The 22,944-nt window shown below is 43.3% G+C and overlaps 1 protein-coding gene across 1 annotated transcript in view; it reads right to left on the minus strand.

Annotated features, from left to right (window-relative positions):
• REC8 (REC8 meiotic recombination protein) overlaps window positions 1–22,944 on the minus strand; it is a 173,225-nt gene that overhangs the window by 88,649 nt on the left and 61,632 nt on the right. Inside the window, exon 7 of the mRNA XM_073575530.1 lies at window positions 9,682–9,755. Coding sequence (XP_073431631.1) covers window positions 9,682–9,755 — 74 coding nt within the window. The remainder of the gene's footprint in view (window positions 1–9,681; window positions 9,756–22,944) is intronic.

Raw genomic sequence — 22,944 nt, forward strand, 5'->3', positions numbered from 1 at the left:
AACATCTGATTGATAAGTGAGAAATTTGGGAATTCCCTCACTAGTTACTTCCCCCTACCAAACCCCGTATTTCCTGGACTGTCTATTAATTATCTCACGTTTACCATTGGGCCCCTGTATTATCTGTGTTGCCCTATTTTACCCCATGTTTTACCCCTTCAAGAAGAACCTGAAGACCCACCTGTTCCGACAAGCCTACAGCCTGCAATGATCCTTGGTCTACTGAACCACCGCATGACCTGCTTTTCCCTCTCCTACTGTATCCTCACCCATTCCTGTAGACTGTGAGCCCTCGCGGGCAGGGTCCCCTCTCCTTATGTACTTGTGTGTCCCTTGTCTTACACATGTTTATTATATATTATATATATATTATATATATATTTCCCCTTTTCACATGTAAAGCGCCATGGAATAAATGGCGCTATATAAATGTATAATAATAATAATAATAATAATGTTATTCCTGTTTCCCTGCGTGGAATAAGCCCCTGTTTAGTAAAGAGTTGTTAACCCTTGATCTGTCTCCTGACTGTCACTGCACCTGCTCACACAGTTGTTCGCCAGGACCTATAGCGGCGCATATTTATATCCCCTCTTCCTCAAACTTTGCAATTTTCTCCCTTGTGATACCTTACCAGGACTTTATCTGTGGGTATTTCTGCTTTAGTTTTGTCTTCCGTAGGAGAAAAACATGATCAGTATGAGTTCAGGTGATGACCAGGCCATCGAAGAGTATTTTATTACTTTACTTGAAGTTCTTAAGTTGCTTTTGCTGTATGTTTTAGCCCCTACCGACCCGTACTGTAAGGCACCATTCTATAGTTTTGCACTTAATACTCTTATTCTATCTGCGTCACATCTTCACTAAACACCAGTGACCCAACTCCATTGACAGCCATAAATGTCTATGCCATACCACCGCCTCCACCATAGATGATGTGTTATGCTTCAGTACTTCCTTTCCTTTTCATGCATCTCTTTCCATCATTTTAGCACAATTTAATTTTTGATTCATGTGTCCACAGAAGCGGGTAGAATTTAAATGTTTACTAGCCAAGTTTTGTCCTTCATTGACATTCATGAACACATGGTAGACAATAACAGTGGATTAAGCATGCCATTGTCAAAATGGTTTATGACTTGGCTAGATGTTGCATTGTCAACTCTTTGGACTGCACAGTGAGCGTTTCTATGAACAGCTACCAAATATGACACATTCAATCAACCTTTAACCTTTTTATCTCCTCAACTTCTCATGAATTAATGAGCTAGCAAGAAACATCTGAGCATGAAATGGCTTCTCTGTCTATTCCCCAGTTTTTTTGCTTGTGAAAAAATAGAAACTATAGTGTGGGCCATTTATATGGATACACCTAAATAAAATGGGAATAGTTGGTGATATCAACTTCCTGTTTGTGGCACATTAGTATATGGGAGGGGGAAAACTTTTCAAGATGGGTGGTGACCATGGCGGCCATTTTTAAGTCTGCCATTTTGGATCAAACTTTATTTTTTCCAGTGGGAAGAGGGTCATGTGACACATCAAACTTATTGAGAATTTCACAAGAAAAACAATGGTGTGCTTTGGTTTTAATGTAACTTTATTCTTTCATGAGTTATTTACAAGTTTCTCTTTGTTTGCAGCCATTGACATGTTGCAGAAGATAACAAAATTATGATTAAGATTCACAGGTCGAAACGCGTTTATCATTAGTGGCACTGAGCCAGTGTGTGTATTGTGCTGGACATTATTTAAATGGAATTTTAACCATTGTTTGCATTAAAAGTTAAATTTATCTTTTGATTATTCGCTGGACGTTATTCTTCATTGCTGTATCCATATATATGGCCCACCTAAAAAAGTTTGCCTCATCACTGAACATAATGTTCTGTGCAAACTGAGGGTCCTGTTCCAATTTTTGTTTTGCCCATTCTGCAAATTCAGCGGGCCGATCTGGGTCACCAGCCATTCTCATTTTATTTAGGTGTATCCATATAAATAACCCACCCTGAATATCAGGGGTCAGCAATCTGTGGCACTCTAGCATTTCTGAGACTACAACTCCCACCATGGTCTGAAACTTCTCTGACAGCATGCTGGGAGTTGTAGTTTCACAGGCTGGAGTGTTGATGGTTGCTGACCTCTGGGTTATGTACAAATTGGCTATAATTCCCAAAATTAACGTAATATACGTGTTGAAAAAAAAATATAACTGTCCAGGCTGAAAATTAAAAAATGCAGTCACTCTTGGTGCACACTCTCACAATTTCCCTGTATTCCAGCACGTATGTGATTTACATACAAGCGATCACACGCTGACTAGACTATTCTGTCTTCTATCAATTGTATTGAAAAGCCAGAAGTCTTGTCAGCATGTGACCACAAATGCATATTGCTCACATCACCACCCACAGGGAAATCGTGACCGCGTACAAATCGCAAATTGTCAATATTCGGACGTCTGTAGTCAAAAAGTGACTACAGACTTTTCATTTCAGCCTGGACAACCTCTTTAATACAACTAATCACATCTTAATGGCTTTGATACAAATCCATTGTAGTGGTTTACAAAGAGTAAATTATAAATTCTCTGTTGAAATACTTCTGGACACAAATGTTATCTGTGTGGAAACAGAACAATTAATGGAGCTTTCTGGATTAGTATTTACAATATTTTAAACAGCTGATGAAGCTTTTTTGGGTAACATAACATTGTAGTCTCTCCTTTGTGTCGAAAGAGGATTTGGGGCACTTAGCGTAAAATCTTTCTCGTATCTTTCGATGTGGGACAAAGGGACCATGGGTGTTGGCTACTTCTACCTGGAGGTTCATGTTAAGGTAATACACTCATAATACAAAAAGTCAACTCCTCTTTAGTAGGCTACATCCACGTGTAGTACAAAAAAACGGGAGTCTTTCCTTTCATTCAATATACCGTACTTCCAAAATTGCACAGAGTGTGCGACACCAGGGAGAGAGGTTCTGAATTGAGATTTAAAGGTAAGGTAGATAAGGTAGAAAATTTCCCTTTACAGAGCTGAAGGCCAAGCCCACCACCAGATCACAGTAAAAAAAGGGACGCGAGGGGAGAGGAAAGAATATGAGAGCAATCTGGTTAGAATCATCCCATCGTAAAAAGGTCTTCAAGCTCCGATGGTATTTGTGAGCCAAATAAAGATTCCCAGCTTTGATCATGAGCTGGACTACCTGATCGGTGAGACTGGACAGTCTTCAGGAAGGTGGCCTCAACAGCCATTCCATTAAATTACGCAACAAAGGATTCAAGTGGATGAGGGGACCAAGAGGCACCAAGTCTGAGCAATCGGGGAGACTCCATGGGGCAATTTCAAACCAAGATATTCAAGGCCAATATGGAGCCACAAGGATGACCAGAATTCCTCACGTGGCCTTTATCCTGAGAAATCTGGGAGGAAGGGGTAGTTGGGGTGGGGAAGATGTAAGAGAAGGTGAAGTGGGATCATTGGATGCCAGAGGATCACAGGTCCAAGACATGATTCTAGGAATCTTGTGATTCATTCTGAATGACTGAATGACAGGTTGCCATCTGGGGCACTACATCATTGACAAATCTATAAGAAGATGTAAGGTCAATCTCCTGTGGAAATCTGCTTGCGAATGAGGGGTATATGTACTGCTGAAATCACTGGGACATAGCCTTCTTCCCAGCATAGTATCTGGGAGACTTTTGCCATAGCTGCATGTTACACCCTGAAGGTTGATGTATTCTATGGTGGTGTCGGTCTACATACATGTTGGAAGACACACCAGCTTGTCCTGTCACTACAAAAAGAAAAGTCAAATGAACTTGAGCTCCAGAATGTGGCTGGGCAGACTGGCTTCAGAGTTTATGAACAGCAAAATTACAAAATCCGCTCCCCGATCCAGGAGACTGGCATCTATGGGAATGACGTGCCTGTGTATGGAAAAGAAGGTGCAAACCAGGCAGATTACAGGTGAAAAAATTCACCAGTGGACAGACTGGCTGATTGATGCATGAGGACACGGTGATCAAGACAGAGCAGGGACTTGTCCCATAAGCAAAGGAAAACCAGAGGAAGGGGCCTGGTGTGGAACTGGGCAAAGGAAATGTCTTCTATGGATACTACCATTCTGCCTAGGATCCTCACGTAAGAGCAGAGATGGGCTAGGTAAGAATGCCTCTGAACTCTGGTAAAGAGTGTCTTCTTGTCCTCTATAAGGAAAACCCTGGTGACATTTGCGTAAAATAACATTTCTATAAAAAGGAAGCACTGAGATGTGATTAGGGAGGACCTTGAGCTGTTAATCTATCGCACTTCAGATTGATTATTAAGTGTCCAAGTTGTTGAACCGGGAAGAAGCCTGGATGAGTATGTTGTATAGATAGGGAATAACCACGACTTTCCTGGCATAGAGAAGGGCCATGACTGCAGACACGAGCCAAGGCCAGGCCAAGCTAAAGAGCGATAAACTGAAAATGAGAGATGTGAATTACAAAGTGAAAGAACCCCTGGTGAGGGGGCGGAAAATGGGGATGTGTAGATACTGTAGGTTCTTGTCTACAATGGACATTGAGAACACCTGTCATGTTCCATGGAAGTTATCTCCGAGAACAGGGACTCAGTCCTGAACTGCGGCAGCCAGACATGATTGTTGAGACTATTTAGGTCAAGGAGGGGCCTGACAGACCCATCTTTCTTTTTTTTTGTGAACTACCATATAAATAAGTGCAGATGCATTTAGGCCTGTCTGGTTTGTATCTACCATATCAATAAGTTTAAAATAAAAACGTGTGAATCTTTCCTGAAGAGGGATGGGCACACTGACCCATGAGTGAGGGTGAGATTATTTTGAGAAAAACAAGAAGCCATTAAGGGAGAATGGGTTGTTATCTGAAAAAAATAAATAAATAGCGTGCGGGGTTGAAGGGAATCTGTCAGCAGGTTGTTAACACCTCATCTAAGAGCAGCATAATGTAGAAAAAGAGACCCTGGTTGCAATGATGTGTCACTTGGTTTACTGGGTGCAGAAGTTGTGACACAATCAGAGTTTAGATGTAGCAGCTAAAAAACTGACCCCACCCACACCACAGCATTATATAATACACATTGTCTATTCACAGTGAGCTGCTTATAAGAGGAGGGGGCATGGTCGTACCAGGGCTTGCGTGCACTGTGGTCTGAGCAGTGATAAACTTCTGGTGAAAAACCTGCATTGTATGGAAACCACACAGCTTAAAAAGTGACACATCCCTAAAATCTGTATCTCAGCCATTGCATAATGCTACCTTCAGATTACACAGGAAAATCTAATAAACGGTAAGGCTACTTTCAGACTTCAGTTTTTAAGCATCAGGCGCAATGCGGCGTGTCCGGCTTTTGCCGGATACGGCAAAAAATGCCTGTCCAGCGTCTGCAAAAAATGTTCCCTGCAACGTCTTTTTTGTAGACTAAATAATCCTAATTTTTCTAATCTCTCTTGGTATTGTAGTTCCCCCATCCCCTTTATTAATTTTGTTGCTCTCCTTTGTACTCGCTTTAGTTCCATTATATCCTTCCTGAGCATCGGTGCCCAAAACTGCGCACAGTACTCCATGTGCAGTCTAACCAGGGATTTGTACAGAGTGTAATGCTCTCATCATGTGTATCTAGACCTCTTTTAATGCACCCCATGATCCTGTTTGCCTTGGCAGCCACTGCCTGGCACTGTCTGCTCCAGGTAAGTTTATCATTAACTAGGATCCCCAAGTCCTTCTCCATGTCAGATTTACCCAGTGGTTTCCCGTTCAGTGTGTCATGGTGATATTGATTCCTTCTTCCCATGTGTATAACCTTACATTTATCAATGTTAAACCGCATCTGCCGCCTTACGGCGCAAGTTTCCGACTTATCCAGATCCATCTGTAGCAGAATACTATCTTCTTTTGTATTGACTGATTTACATAGTTTTGTATCATTTTCAAATATCGATTTCTTACTGTGTAAACCTTCTACCAGATCGTTAAAATAAATATTTTGAAGAGAATAGGTCCCAACACCGACCCCTGCGTTACCCTACTGGTCACAGTGACCCAGTTAGAGAATATACCATTTATAACCACCCTCTGCTTTCTATCACTAAGCCAGTTACTTACACATTTACACACATTTTCCCCAAGATCCAGCATTCTCATTTTGTGTAACAACCTCGTGTGGCACGGCATCAAACGCTTTGGAAACATCAAGATATACCACGTCCAATGACTCGCCTTGGTCCAGTCTATAGCTTACCTCTTCATAAAAACTGATTAGATTGGTTTGACAGGAGCGATTCCTCATAAACCCATGCTGATATGGAGTTAAACATTTATTCTCATTGAGATAATCCAATTGTCACGACTGCGGCCACAGACGCGGCCCAGAAGGCGCCGGCACGCCGACGGCGAGGGGCGGGCGTCCCCCGGGGACGCAATATGGACCCTCTATAACACAGAGGGGGGGACCCGGACCTACCCGAACTAGGGAAGGGCAGGGGAAGAGTCTTGAGGAGATCATTTGCATATTCCCAGCGCCTTCTGGGATAAGTGAAGAGTCTCTGCGAGCTCAACGATCACTGGGTTTTGGCCGTTGCAGCTGAAAAGAGGAAATCGGAAAACCAGGGGAAGAGTCTTGAGGAGATCATTTGCATATTCCCAGCGCCTTCTGGGATAAGTGAAGAGTCTCCGCGAGCTCAACGATCACTGGGTTTTGGCCGTTGCAGCTGACTGTGCGGCGATGGTTTCTGTGTGTGCTTAGGGCGTGCGCGGCCACACCTCCCCTGCTTTTATCAGGGTTAGTTTGCATACTTGAAATGCTGTCCCCAGCCAATTGCTGAGGGGCAGCTCCTTTATAAACTTACCCCGCCCTATGCGCGGGGCCAGAGCTACTCACAAAGCTCCTGAACTTTGCCATGTATGTCTGCCTATGTCCCTGGACCTCGTCTGTTTCTGTTTTGGTACCAAAGTCCCTGCCTTGATTCCTGATTTGTCCTGTTCCCTCACCCTGCCCCGGAGGTGGTATATCCGGGCCTGAAGCCTTGATCCTGTACCTATCCTGTACCTGACCATGTCTAAATTGACCCTGCCCTGGAGGCGTTGTATCCAGGCTTGAATCCTTGATCCTGTACCTATCCTGTACCTGACCATGTCTGAACTGTCTGCTGTGTTATGTTCCTGGAATCCCTCTGTGTTTGGAGCCTCGCATCCAGTGACTCTGAGTCTCTTATACCCAGTGTTCCTGCTGAGCATCTACTACCCTGTGCTCTGACTACCATGCGGTGCTAGCTCTATGCAGGCCCAGCAATCCTGCGGTTCTAGCACCATCACGCTTGAGTTCCTTCCTAGGTCCTGTACCCAGAGCCTGACGACCACAGTCTGGAACCTGGTGACCGCTGCCTGGAGCCTGGAGCTTGATGACTGCAATGGTGCATGTAGGTCGTGTTGGATGTCCGGAACCAAACGACTCCTGTCTGATGTCTGCTGGTGACTCTGATGTCCTGTGGGTGACCCGGATTGTCCTGATGTCCTCGTGTACCCTGATGTCCTGATGACCTCGTGTACTCTGATGTCCTGCCTGCGTCTTGATGACCTCGTGTACCTTGATGTCCAGCCTGATGTCCAACCTGTGTCCTGATGTCCTTACATACCCTTATGTCCTGCCTGTGTCCCGATGTCCCGCCTATGTGTGCCTCGGTGATCCGTTGGTGCCTTGGGGTCCACTGGGTGGTACCCTTCAGGGAGGTGTGGAATCGGGAGACTGGCTTAGCACAGTTTTGTCTATGTACTGTGACTTTACTTTAAGTAAACTTTACATTCTTGATACCTGAAGTTGTGCGGTGTTATCTAGTCCTACGTGTCTTCTTTGTCCACATGCTCAGCTTCCACAGATTCCCGGTCGCTGCCCTTCCCTAGTTCGGGTAGGCCCGGGTCCCCCCCTCTGTGTTATAGAGGGTCCATATTGCGTCCCCGGGGGACGCCCGCCCCTCGCCGTCGGCGTGCAGGCGCCTGCTGGGCCGCGTCGGCGTGCCGGCGCCTTCTGGGCCGCGTCTGCGGCCGCAGTCGTGACAATTGGATTATCTCAATGAGAATAAATGTTTAACTCCATATCAGCATGGGTTTATGAGGAAGCACTCCTGTCAAACCAATCTAATCAGTTTTTATGAAGAGGTAAGCTATAGACTGGACCAAGGCGAGTCATTGGACGTGGTATATCTTGATGTTTCCAAAGCGTTTGATGCCGTGCCACACGAGGTTGGTACACAAAATGAGAATGCTGGGTCTTGGGGAAAATGTGTGTAAATGGGTAAGTAACTGGCTTAGTGATAGAAAGCAGAGGGTGGTTATAACTGGTATATTCTCTAACTGGGTCACTGTGACCAGTGGGGTACCGCAGGGGTCGGTGTTGGGACCTATTCTCTTCAAATATTTATTTTAACGATCTGGTAGAAGGTTTACACAGTAATAAATCAATATTTGAAAATGATACAAAACTATGTAAAGCAGTTAATACAAAGGAGGTAGTATTCTGCTATAGATGGATCTGGATAAGTTGGGAACTTGGGCCGAAAGGTGGCAGATGCGGTTTAACATTGATAAATGTAAGGTTATACACATGGGAAGAAGGAATCAATATCACCATGACATACTGAACGGGAAACCACTGGGTAAATCTGACATGGAGAAGGACTTGGGGATCCTAGTTAATGATAAACTTACCTGGAGCAGACAGTGCCAGGCAGCGGCTGCCAAGGCAAACAGGATCATGGGGTGTATTAAAAGAGGTCTGGATACACATGATGAGAGCATTACACTGCCTCTGTACAAATCCCTGGTTAGACCGCACATGGAGTATTGTGTACAGTTTTGAGCATCGGTGCTCAGGAAGGATATAATGGAACTAAAGCGAGTACAAAGGAGAGCAACAAAATTAATAAAGGGGATGGGGGAACTACAATACCAAAAGAGATTAGAAAAATTAGGATTATTTAGTCTAGAAAAAAGACGACTATGTATAAGTTTATAAGGGGACAATACAAATATCTCTCCGAGGATCTGTTTATACCAAGGAAGGTGATGGTCACAAGGGGGCATTCTCTGCGTCTGGAGGAGAGAAGGTTTTTCCACCAACATAGAAGAGGATTCTTTACTGTTAGGTCAGTGAGAATCTGGATTTCCTTGGCTGAAGAGGTGGTGATAGTGAACTCAGTCGAGGGGTTCAAGAGAGGCCTGGATGTCTTCCTGGAGCATTACAGTTATTAGGTTCTCTAGTCTAGAAGGACATAGATCTGGGGATTTATTCTGACAGAATATACACTGAACTGACTATGAGAAGAGGCAAGGACCAACCGCTTAAAAAGCTGGTACTGCCGGACAAAATAGAAGGTGCTCAAACTCAATGAGATTCATTTAGCACTGCTCTATCTGGAGTGGTGTGACAGAGCTCTGCTCTGTTTCCAAGCCTAGAGAAGGGAAAGAAATGGGGAAAAAAATTTGGTAGATACAGATAGGGGCATCCCAGATTGGACTTTACCTCTTACATGACACTAAGTTAACCTGCTGTTAGCTGGGTGCCAGTAGTTGGTGAATTTATTTTCTTGTGCCTGAGAAAAGTAAATTAAATAACAATTATACAGTATGAACAATTGAACATGTTCACTGCAGTCACCTCTACTGATGGTAGAAGAGCAGGCTCCAATTCTTTCATTGTTATCATCTCTGGAGACGTCAAATGAGAAGTATCTAGAAAATGGATAAATGGGGTCATCATTTCTTTAATAAATTCATTGATATATTAAACCATAATAGAATTCCCAGGATGGTTATTTGCAGCTTCTATAAGCACTATTTTACTCCTGTCCTAGTACAAATAATCAGAGGTGCCCTTAACTCCTTCCCGACATGCGCCGTACATATACATGTTGAGTGCAGCAGTGATCGGATGCGGGTGTCAGCTATGTGAGAGCAGACACCCCGCAGAAACACCCAAGATCGGTGCTAGCACCGATCGTAGGCATTTAACCCCTCTGATGCCGCTGTCAGTAGTGACAGCAACCTTGAGAAGCATCACACAGGCAATGGGTTCCCTGCGCGCTTCCATCAGGACAGCGCAATGCGTGTCAGTGCCTCCTTCCCAGCCTGTCATATGCTGGTCTGATGCCCTGCAATGCAGAAGCATTGCAGACTATCAGATCAGCGATCTGATACTGCAGAGTGATGTTCAATCCTGGGACAATGTAAAAAAGTTTAAAAAAAAATATTAGGTTTAAAAATCTCCAAATAGAGAGCAAACAAAAAGAAACAAATATTTTTCCAATAAATACATTTATTTATATAAAAAAACAATAAAATTTCACATATTTGGTATCGCTACGTCCGTAATAACCCGTTCCAGAAAACGAGGCAAAAAAAACGCTGCTTTATCATCATACCGCCAAACAAAAAGTGCTACAAAACGCAATCAAAAAGACGAATGTAAATTAAAATGGTAAAGTTGAAAATGTCATCTTGTCCCACAAAAAGCAAGCATCCGTAGCGCTCCATCAGCGGCAAAAATAAAAAAGTTATAGCTCTCCGAATCAAGTGATGCAAAAATTATTATTTATTTCTATAAAATAGTTTTTATTGTGTAAAAGCGCCAAAACATACAAAAACAATATAAATCTGGTATCACTGTAATCCAACTGAACTGAGGAATAAAGCTGCCTTATCGATTTTATCACACGCGGAGCGGTATAAAGAAAAAGCAATTCCTGAATTGCTCTTTTTTGTTCATTCTGTCTCTCAAAAATCAGAATAGAAAGCGATCAAAATATGTCATGTGTCCGAAAATGGTACCAATAAAAAAGTGAACTCGTCCCGCAAAATAACAAGACTTCACATGACTCTGTCGGACGAAACATGGAAAAATTATAGCTGTCTAAATATTGTGATGCAAAAACTAGCTTTCGCAATAAAAGCGTCATTTAGTGTGTGACAGCTGCCAAACATAAAAAGCCGATATAAATCTGGTATCATTATTCTTCGGGTCGGTGCGATTACAAAGTCGCCTAATCACTTATACTGCAGGAGGAACGGCGTAGAAAATAAATAAAACCAATTCTTCACATGCTGTTGATTTTTTTTAACTCTGCCTCCCAAATATCTCAGTAAGGCTCGGCGCACATTTATCCTGTGCTTTGCGCTGAGTGCTTACATCGGGGTGTCCGTGTAAGTCTCTGAAATACATGATTCAGACAGAATCCCCTGCCGGTAGATTGCCTATAATGAGGCAGATGGAGGCACTGTGGACGCCATAGGACCTGTGATCCGGCGGTGTCCAGCTTTTTATGAACCCATATAAGTTCTATCGACCACAGTTTTGTGCACTTCTGAAAAGGACATCCCTGAACAGAGGCCAGACAGAGTGCAGAGTAACAATGCTGCCTCATTATAGCGAATGTATCCCTCAGGGATTTCATCTGTCACATCACTCAGAGATTTAGATGGAATCCCCTATGTAAGTGCTCAGCGTAGAGCGCCGGATAAATGTGATCCCAATGGTTATGTAAAATGTTCCCAATAAAAGCTTCAACTCAATCCACAAAAAAAGCAAGCCCTCACTCAGGTCTGTCATCTGTTAACGGAAATATAGGAGGCTACCATGTTACTGGTAGCACAAAGGCTCTGGAAAAGTGAAATGGCTCCTTACTTGCCAAAAGAAATTCAGCAATTTTGCAGATTTTGCTGCAGTTGTTTGAGGGTATCATGTTACATTAGCAGAGCCCCTGAGGTGCCAGAACAGCAGAACCCCCCATAAGTAACCCCATTTTACAAACTATACCTCTCAATGAATTAATCTAGGTGTGCAGTGATTATATTGACACCACAGGTGGGTCACAGACTTTTATACTATTGGGCAGTGAAGAAAAAATTATTTACATTTTTACCACCAAGATTGTGTGCTAGCTCCATGTTTTATATTTTCAAACTGGGAAATGGGTAAAAATGGCACCAAAATTTGTCCCACAATCTCTGCTGATTGTAGAAATACCCCATATGTGGCTGTACAGTACTGTTTAGCCACGAGGCGAGACTCGGGCGGGACGGAGCGCTATTTTCCTTCTGGAGCACAGATTTTGCTAGAATAGTTTGCAGACTCAATATAGAGATACCCTAAGTGCTAGAAGAGCAGAATCTTCCCTCAAGTGACCCCAGTTTGGAAATCATATTACTTTGGAAATTTATCTACATGCAAAGTGGTGATTTTGACTCCATGGGTGTCTTTCAGAACCAAACAGTAGTGGATGTTGCTGAATGAAAATTGCAAACTGCCATTGTAGTGACCAGTACGTTGTAGTGACCAATACATTATGCCCACCTTATGCTTCTGGAGACACGCACCTGTAATTAGGAGAGCTGTCCTCACTTCAGAAATGCCAAACATGTGGGCGCTTAATGTGGTTCAGACACAGAAGGGAGAAGGCCATTTGGATTTGGGAGTGCGGAATTTGCCGAATTTCTTTTGGAGTGTAGTGCAGCGGGGTTGGTGCAGTGTGACAGACAGGCAGTGACCAAGCAAAGTTCAAAGCAAAACATATTTAATGTCCAAACTCACAAGAAATAAACAGCACATGGTATCCTTAGGATCGCAGCCGGGAAACAAGACAGTCCACATACGAGACCGGTTGCCATTGGCGACTGCACCACTGTGCTATGCTGAGGGGTGCCAGGTCTTTTGGCTCCACTTGGCTCCATGTTTCCTCACACAGGCTGAGCTATGCAGAGCCTACTGCTCTTCACACTTGCAAACCAAAACTGACACACCCAACCCTTTGCTGCAGGGTTTTTACAAGCAACCTGTGGCCGTAGGCCACTTGAAAGACCTGGCCGGGAATGAAGCGGACTGTCCCATTACCATCCTGTAGTCTGCTCCACAAATAAAAGCCATTGGCAGCTTTTCTTAAATTTGCCTTGGACAAATAACTTATCCAAGACCAAAACTCCCTTTTACTCTGTGGCCTTGGTATTTCCCTTGTCATATCTGTAAACTCGTAAAGAGCTGGATATTGACTTAAAGGGCCACTTAATACGGTGGTAATGGTGGTTTCCAAACGGAGCCACTCCTTGGCTGGGTCCTTCCCTGGAGGAAGTTCTGGCTAGTCCCGTGTTTGAGACTCTTAAATGAGGCTCCACGGACTTTATTTGCATATTCTTATTCCCAGGGAGCAATGCACCTAGGATTTCACTGATTGAGCGCCTTTGCCGGCTGCCGCAGTGTTTTCTTTGACTGGTCTCCCTGAGGTCAGTGATTGTTTCGTGAGTGCCACTTATAGGAAATAGCAATGCTAGAAGTCAATGTTGACCCTTTAAAGAGCCTTGTCACATGACTTAGGATAAAAGTCAAACCAGAATCTTAATTAGCAGAAACTGTGTTTCAGGGTAATGCCCCTCGATTTACACTAAAACTCTGGTGCAAGCGCTGAGGATAGAGCGCAGAATAAATGTGAGCTGAGCCGTAGCCGTACTGCAATCTGTGAGAGGCAGAATGAACAAACAACAGCAATTCAGGAACTGTTTTGCGTGTTTTGGTTTTTTTTTTAAATGCCGTTACGTGTGGTAAAGTTGCAGCGATACCACATTTATATAGGTTTCTATGTTTCGGAGCTTTTAAACAATAAAAACTATTTTGTAGAAAAAAATATTTTTGCATCGCTTTATTCTGAGAGCTATACTTTTTTTATTTTTCCGTTGACTGAGCTGTATGGCTGCTTGTTTTTTTGCGGGACAAGATGACATTTTCAGAAATCCCATTTTTATTTACATTGGTCTTTTTGATCGCGTTCTATTCCATTTTTTAGTTCAGCAGTATGATGATAAAGCATAGTTTTTTTGCCTCGTTTTTTATTTATTTTTTAACGGTGGTGTCGTATATATACGGCAATTTGTGGAAACGCAGCTTCCGCGGCGCATGTCAGAAAGGAGTTAAAAGGTTATTCCATCTCCAAGATCCTGTCCCAATATGTAGTAGATGTTATAATAAACTAATTTGAGGCATTTGCTAATATTGTTATCAGAAGAACTATATTACATTGCTATGTTGCTTTCCTCATGTGCAGGGCATTGAAGTAGCTTAGGTATCCATGGTTACAACCACTCATATAGAGACAGTTAATTAGCTACTTTTGGTGGTCATAACTATGGATACCTAAACTACTGCAATGCCCTGCACATGGGGTAAGCGACATAGTGAATGAAAAGAACTATATTACATTTCTAATTGAAGGTATTTGTTAATATTATTATTACACCTACTATATATTGGGATAGTATCTTGGAGATGGGAATACCCCTTTAATTTACAATGGATCTGTATCAATAGTGCTGGCGACTATAACAATCATTGAAAACATCATCATGAAATTCAGATTCCTTCCTCACTCATCTGACACCTCTTGCCCTCGGCACTGCCTTCTTAACTTGTCATCCACTGTGAAAAGAAAAGCTCAAATCTATCTTGCTCAGACAAGATGGATTGTATGTGTCATGTCATACAGCCAATTATTCTCTATGGAATGGGGAAGGAGCAATGAGGAGCAAGGCAAGAAAAGAGGCAAAGGGAGAGACAATCTCATGCCGGCGCAAGGAAATGCGCGCTTCAAACAAAGGAAAGAAGGTAGAAGGGTGCCTTGGCAATGGAGAAAGGGGAGAAGGGACACCCCTATACACTCACCTAAGACTGCACCCTGCGCTCCCTATCGTCCCTAGACGGGTCCGCCCCCACCTTACCCCATGCACGTGCCTAAGCCCTGACTAGCCCCAAGATAACCCTGACTAATAAGTAGGGCAGCAAGAAACTAACTAATCTTACTACTAAAGTAAGAAGAAACAGGGAGTGAGACAAACAGGGAGAAATCAAACAACTGGAACTCCACAACTTCTACTGGAACAACTTCTCCAGAGAGGTGAGCATAGAAAACCTATAACCAGCATAGGAGAGAGCTAGGAGTGAGTTTAAATAAATAGAGCCATATGGAATCCCTGCCAGATCAAAAAGGAACGGTTAACTTCTTCCACAACAAATGAAAATCAATCTGAAACCGTCAAGTTAAATGCAGTATGGACTCCAAAAAGGATCTGCCAATCACTGTTACCTTTTTATCCCAGATACTCCAAAGGTCTCACAGGATGCAGCATATTTGTTACAGGAACATTATGCAGAGCTCACCGACTAGTGTTTTACCTCACATCAGAGCTTGATTGAGATCAAGACAGCTCAGCACTGCTGTATAGTTTCTAACATGCTGCTGCAACTTGTCTGTGTGCTGTATTATGTATAGGAGAGATCACAACAGTCCGTTTCCTCCCCCCAACTCCCAATAGTTTGCAAATTAGAGATAGACCATGCAAATAGGAAAACTGGTGAAAATACAGGATACTAGACACATAATGGCAAGAAATAGAAAGTGTTATTCCTCATATACTCACTCAGGACAGCTAATTCTGAAAAGTTTCTTGAAAGTACAGTTACTATTTAAGAAAACAATAGTAAGCTATAGACCAATGATTTTTCCTAAATGTAACTAGCTTATTAACAAAAATGATGACAGACGACCCTAACTCCTAGTTAAAGAACACGAATTTCTAGCAAAATCTTGCGTTTTGAAGTTAATTATAAGTGCAAATTCGTTATTATACAGTTTCTCATCGGTAACATCATTAGAGCGATTACCAATCAGTAGCTGCTTAGTAAATAATGTGGCAGCACTGGTTTACACACATGGTCAAAATTGTTGGTACCCCTCATTTAATGACAGAAAGAGCCACAATTGTCACAGAAATAACTTGAATCTGACAAAATCTCCTGAGACAACTCTTTCCTTCGCTTCCTCTGGTCCATGTTGAGTGTGATACACACCATGTCACCAAACAGCACAGTGAGTATCTGTAGCCCTCTATACAGGCCCACTCACTGATTCCAAGACTGTAGACACCTGTGATCCTAATTAGTGGACACACCTTGATTTAACATGTCCCTTTTCTCACATTATTTTCAGGGGTACCATCATTTCTGTCCAGGCCTATTTCATGAGTTTTATTTTTTTTTTAAATTCTGTGGAAGCGTGGTTGAAAAGCAATGTCTGACTTTCATTTGTTCATTTTCATAGATTTTTTATTTATTATTACTTTGGTCAGATTCAAGTTATTTCTGTCATCATTGTGGGTTTTTCTGTCATTAAACGAGGGGTACCAACAATTTTGACCACGTGTGTAGTTCAAAGTATAAGATCTTGCACTTTCACAGTGATTGGGGCCATGAAGAAATTCCTCTAACCTGGCACTTGAAACATCTTTCAGTATTTTTATTAAAGGGAACCTGTCAGCAGGATTGCGCTGAGTAACCTACAGACACTGTAAGGTCGGCGGCATTATACTGATTAAAATGATATCTTGGTACTTCCGGTTCCGGCGCTGTGAGGGAGGTGAGAAGCTCCGGCTAGCCACTGCACTAAATCTCACAAAAACGGCAAAGAGACTCCCCAGGACAGTGTGAAAACAGCTGATAACCTCACCGAGGGTCATTGCATGGAGCAGTATCTCCTCAGGAGTGGGGGAACGCCGAGCAGAGCTGAGACAGCGTCCAGAGTGGGGGCGGTGAGCGGACTTAAGATGGCGCCTGTAGAGAGAGGAGAGGAGAGAGCTGAGGGGGAGAAACAGCAGCAGCTCCAGGGAGAGAACGCTCACTGACAGAGGAGCAGTAATGCTGTACCTGATAATGAATCACAGAGGCTGAGTGGGGGAGAGATCAACTATTCCAGACTGACCATAGAAGTAGCAGATCACCTGGCTGCAGAGATTAGAGAAGCTCTTAAGGACACCGTGAAGGAGGCTTTAGCAGGATTGCAGGAGGACATAGAACATCAGAATGTCCGGCTGACTGAGGCAGAGCAGAGGGTGTCCGACGCTGAAGATACACTGGCATGGCTGGAGAGCAGATTTAAAGAATTAGTCACAAGCACCCAGTTGATGAAAGAAAAAATGGATGACCAGGAAAACAGGTCAAGGAGGAGCAATCTGAGAGTGGTGGGACTGCCAGAGTCAGTGATGCCAAGCCAGCTGGATGCAATCTGTGAGAAAGAACTTCCACAGGCCTTGGGCCTAACACACAGAGTGGGACCGAAGACGAGGCAGGAGGAGATAAGGACCACTACAGACGATACATCCAGGCAAGATGAAAGGTCCAGAGTATGTCAGGTCATAGTCAAATATCTAGAATACAAAGACAAGGAAGAAATCCTGAGGGCCTTCAGGAACAGAAAGCAACCTCTGTGTATCCAAGGACATAAGATCCTAATATTTGGGGACTACTCTGCGGAAATCACCCAGAAAAGAAAAGCTTTTAGTCAGGTGTGCACAACTCTTTACCACAAACACATCAAATTCCAGCTCCTCTACCCTGTAATATTGAGGGTTAGAGGGCCAGATGGAGCGACTAAGACTTTTCGGGACCCGTTGGAAGCGGAGCGGATGCTAACCCAGGAGGGGAGTTCACGGCGACAGGACAAGAACCCAAAAGAGGGGACTGTCACGGAATCGGATGGGGGAGGCTCCGTTTCTAACAGACCATCTTCAGACAGACCGGATCCAGAATCAGAGTGGAGTCAAGCGGGCACCAGGGTGGAAAATCCAAAAGAAAAACGACACATGGCCACGTCAACTGGGAAGAAAGGAGGAAGAAGCAGTCACTGGTGATTTGAAATGAGGAAGCAGAGATTGTAATTTTTGGAACGTTGGGAGGAGGAATACAGTGATAAGCGTATCATTATGTCTTGTGCTTCTCTCTGTCTTCTAACTAGAAGTGTCATATCTTGGTAAATCTGCAAAAAATGATGGGAGGGGATGGAATTGGTGGGAGATTATGAGAGGGGAGGAGGGAGACTTCAGGAAAGGGGTGTCAATCAAGATGGTTCAAATTATGGCAGAGGCTTGGGAGGTAAATTAAACATCTCAGAAAAAATGGAAGTGGAAAAATGTTTATGTACAGTTGAAAACATGGGTGGTTTCAAGCAATCAGTTGAGGGGGGAGGGGAGGGAGGGATTTGGAAAGTAGTTTTTCTAGTTCATGCGACACGGCCGGGAAAAAGAGCAACCATTTTAAGGGATTATGATTAGGATAGTAACGTGGAATGTTAAGAGACTTAAATCTCCACACAGACAAAATGATTTTACGTCATCTTAAGAAGCTTAAAACTGATATTGCTTTATTGCAGGAGACACACTTGCGGAAAGAGGATTTCTTCCGTATGAACAAGATGTGGGTGGGAAAGGTGTATGGGTTGGCATCACAAGGTAGGAAGGCAGGAGTGCTCACTGATCAATAAGAGCTTGGCACACACGGTGGAGTCACAAGAATCAGATGAGGAAGGAAGATACCTATATATCAAAATCGTAGGCACTCAGGGCACTTTTACGGTACGTGCACACGCTGCGGATTGGGGTGCGGAATTGGCCGCGCGGATTTTGTAAAATCCGCAGGTAAATCTGCAGGTCAAAAAACCTGCGGTTTTACCTGCGGATTGGCCAGCGGTTCTGCCCTGCGGTTTTTCATCTCCACAATGGAGGAGATGGCAAACCACAGCGGAATCTGCAGAAAGAATTGACATGTCAATTCTTTCTGCGGTTTCAAAACCGCAGGAAAACCGCGCGGAGAAATCCGCACCGTCTGCACAGCGTTTTTTCATTCCCATAGGGAATCCCACAGCCGAATCCGCAGCGTGTGCACACACCCTTAGCATCCACAACACGGAACAAAAAAATTTTTTTGAAAACATAACAAACAGGATATTACTTGATGGGGAAGAGTGTAAAATGGTGAGTGGTGATTTCAACACTGTAGTCTCCCAGGAAGAAGCCTGGGGAAACAGGGGAGGCATACGGAGGGACCTTTAAAAATGATGTTGGAAACCACAACCCTTCACGACTGCTAGAGAATGTATCACCCACACGAGAGAGAGTTTACGCACTACTCACACCCGCATGATTCGTGGTCACGGATTGATCTTCTTTTGACAAGTGAGACTTTGATGCAGAGGGTGGAGGGGATTGACATAGAAAACATGGTGATTTCAGACCATAGTCCAGTGGTAGCAAGTGTAGCTGACAAAGCTCAGAGAGGACAGGGCTACATTTGGCGATTCCCCACTTTCTTGGCGACAGACGAAAACTTTCACAGGATATTGAGAGAGTGGTGCGTGGAGTACACACTGACGAATCAGGACCATAGAGGAGAGAGAGAGTTGTTTTGGGAGACGGCCAAGGCAGTACTGAGGGGGAAGGTGATGGGATACACGACGAAGGCAAAATGACAGGCGCAAGTAAAATTTCAAGAAGCCAGTCGGTTACTTAGGGAAGCATATATGGTCTTTCTGGAAAAACCATCAAGGGTGACAAAAGCAAAGTGGGTGGAGGCAAAGGGAGACTTTGAAAACTGGGTGGAAAGGAAAGAGAATATGTACAGGACGCAACAGGAGGCTGAGTTGACGCGCTACGGGAATAAGGCAGGGAAATTAATGGCAAACTTGGCAAGGGGAAGGCGACCAATGACTCATATAACGACACTGAGGAATGCTTTGGGAAACAAAACAACAGATCAGAAGGAAATAAATGATATCCTGGGAGACCTTTATGCAGATCTATACAAAGAGGAGGGGTTAGTGAGGAGGGGGGAAGGAGAGGAATGGTTAAGGGGAACACAAATGACTAGGTTTACGGAGGAGCATCTACAGATATTGAATAGGGAGGTGACGGAGGAAGAAATAGGGGAAGTCATAGGAAAAATGAGTTCAACGAAAGCCCCGGGACCAGACGGGTTTAATGGCAGTTTCTTCAAGATTTTAAAGGAACAAATTTCACCTGTATTGAAGGAGTTATTTAATAAGATATTAGGGGGAGAGCGGGTATCGGCTACCCTTAACACAGCATACATAAAGCTCATCCCTAAAGCAGGAAAGGACCTAGAGTACCCAACTAGTTATAGGCCTATCTCGTTAATCAACCAGCATCTGAAAGTTTTGGCAAAGTTGATGGCTAATAGATTGGCATCGATATTGCCAGAGATTATAGATCTCCCCAGGCGGGATTTATCAAGTGGCGCTCAGCAGTGACGAACATCAGGAAAGTAATGTTGGCAGTTGACATAGCTAAGCGGAGAGGGGGAGAAACTCCAGCCTTGATCACCTTGGATGCGGAAAAAGCATTTGACAATGTGAGGTGGTCATGGCTGGAACAGGTGATAGATCATCTGGGTTTGCATGGAGCCTTTAGAAATTTTGTGCAGGTGCTGTACGCAAATCCTCAAGCTAGGGTGAACATCCCGTGATTCTTATCAAGAACGTTTCCTTTGTTAAAGGGGACCAGGCAGGGTTGCCCGATGTCACCTTTGTTATTCAATTTAGCTATCGAACCATTGGCTAGACGTTTGAACGGTGGACGATGGTTTGAAGGGATCAAAGTGTGGGGCAGAGCACTGTGTTTGGCATTGTTTGCTGATGATATTGTCCTGTTTATGAGTAGGCCCAAAACACAACTGAGTGAAGTCATAGCACAAATTGAGGGGTTCGGGAAACTGGCAGGATTCAGACTTAACAAAAATAAATGTGAAATACTCTTTTTGGGAGAAAAAGGAGTGGAGAGAGAGGACATTCCTATTGCCAGAAACACAATTAAATACTTGGGCGTGCTGGTGGGGAGGGATCCAAAAGCTTTATATTCCTTAAATTATTCCCCACTAATCGAACGTATAGAGAAAGAACTGCAGGGATGGGCTAATCTTCCGCTGACCCTTTTGGGAAGAAATCATCTGATAAAAATGATGAGCTCCTCTAGGCTCCTTTACCCCATGCAGACAATCCCATTACTTCTCAAACATACAGACATAAAAAGATTGACAAAGGCATTCTCTCACTTTTTGTGGAAGGGAAAGAGACCGAGGATTAGCGCTAATAAATTAATGCTACCAACGGAGAAGGGGGGGATCAAACTACCAAATATTAGAGGCTATAACATGGCTTGCATTTTGAGACATGCAGTTGATTGGATTAGACAAACAAGTAGACACTCTGACTGGACTTTAGAAGCCGAATTCTGTAGGCCATGGGACCTGAGATCAATATTACATAAATCCATACCAAATCTACAACCCAATATTAAACATTCATTGATATGTAGGGACACAGTAATGACCTGGAAGGCGGTTAGAAAAAAGTTTGGGCTAGCATGGAATATTTCAAAATTCATTAACATATGGGCAAGCCCAGATTTCCGACAGGGAAGGGAAAATGACTTGTTTAGAGAGTGGAGGGAGAAGGGGATAAGGACTTTAAGGGACTTGATGCATGATACAGAGCGGAGATGGATGACGTGTGGGGAAATAAGGGAGAAATATGACTTGCGCCCATTCCAGACTCTCCAGTATGAACAGATAAAGCAAGGGATAATGAGGAAATTAATCAACGTAAACAATGAATATGAGGTAAACCACTTGGACACGATTTTATTAAAGGACATTCATGAGATTACCAATTGTGGTCTCTATAGGGACTTGAGAGAAGCATTAGTTCCCAACATACCAATGAAAATTTTAGAGGGATGAGCAAAGCAGTTGGGAGACCAAGAAGGGGAAGAAAAAATCTTGAAAGTGTGGATGGAGATGAGGAAGAAGATAGTAAACGAAATCTGGAGAGACACTCAATACAGACTTATACATAGGGCCATATATGGTTTCAATTTTTTGAATATTAGACAACAAGACAAACTGGTGAAATGTCCGAAATGTGATACGGAAAGAACAGACTTATACCATGGGATTTGGCAGTGCGGAAAAATTTAGGGATTTTGGAAGCAAGTTCAGGGATTGGTTCGAACAATCTGGAATAGAAACATGGAGCTGGAACCAATGGCTTGGCTATTCCATTATCATCATCAGGAGGGAGGGGATAAAGAAGGGGTACAATACCATCTCTCTTCCATGATATAGTCATGATAAGTAAAAGGGCAATTCTCCAGAAATGGTTGGTGAGAGAAATTCCCTCGAGAGAAGAGGTGATAAGTCAGCTGAAAATAACGCTCGTGCTGGAGAAAGTGGTGGTGGAGAGGAGCAAGGAAAGATCGACAGCAATATTTTTCAGTAAGTGGAGAAAGTTCATAAGTGGTATATGCTCAGGAGAAGAAATAAGGCAAATAATGTTAATATTTGTATCTACAGAATGGTATATGAAGGAAGATCTTTTAGGATCCCTAAGTAAGCTGAAATTATAGGGGGAGGTTCCGAGGCCGAGTCGCATGGGGAGTGGGAGGGGGGAAGGGATAGGGTTGTTAAGTAAGCTTGGATTTAAGGCATAAGAAACTGTTGAAGGATGGGAGGAGGAAAACAGGAAGGAAGAATATATAAGGAGGAGGAGGTGAAAGAGGCAAACTGGAAGGATTATGTGAATTTATTGAGATTCCTTGATAACTATTACGACGTTTGATATATTTTTGTATGCTAATACTTATCCTTTTTATTCTATAATTTGTATATTTTATGTAAGAAAATCAATAAAAAGTTGGATTAAAAAAGAAAATGATACCTTGGTTGATGAAATCCATCATGTGGTTCTGTAATCTTTATTTTCAGTTTTGAGTTATGATATGCTCGTTCCCCAGGGAGGCCTTTGGTGGGTCTTCATGTGGTGTTCTGCTTATGTATTCACATGTATGGCTTCTGACAGATCACTGATCCCTCACTGACCTGCCCCCTAGTTTACGTACTGAATGTTATACAGGGTGGGCCATGTATATGGATTTACCTAAACAAAATGGGAATGGTTGGTGATATAAACTTCCTGTTTGGGCACATTAGTATATGGGAGGGGGAAAACTTTTCAAGATGGATTGTGATCATGGCGGCCATTTT

This window comes from Dendrobates tinctorius, unplaced genomic scaffold (assembly GCF_039654945.1).
Source record: "Dendrobates tinctorius isolate UK_male_01 unplaced genomic scaffold, ASM3965494v1 ptg000044l, whole genome shotgun sequence".
Taxonomy (NCBI): Eukaryota; Metazoa; Chordata; class Amphibia; order Anura; family Dendrobatidae; genus Dendrobates; species Dendrobates tinctorius.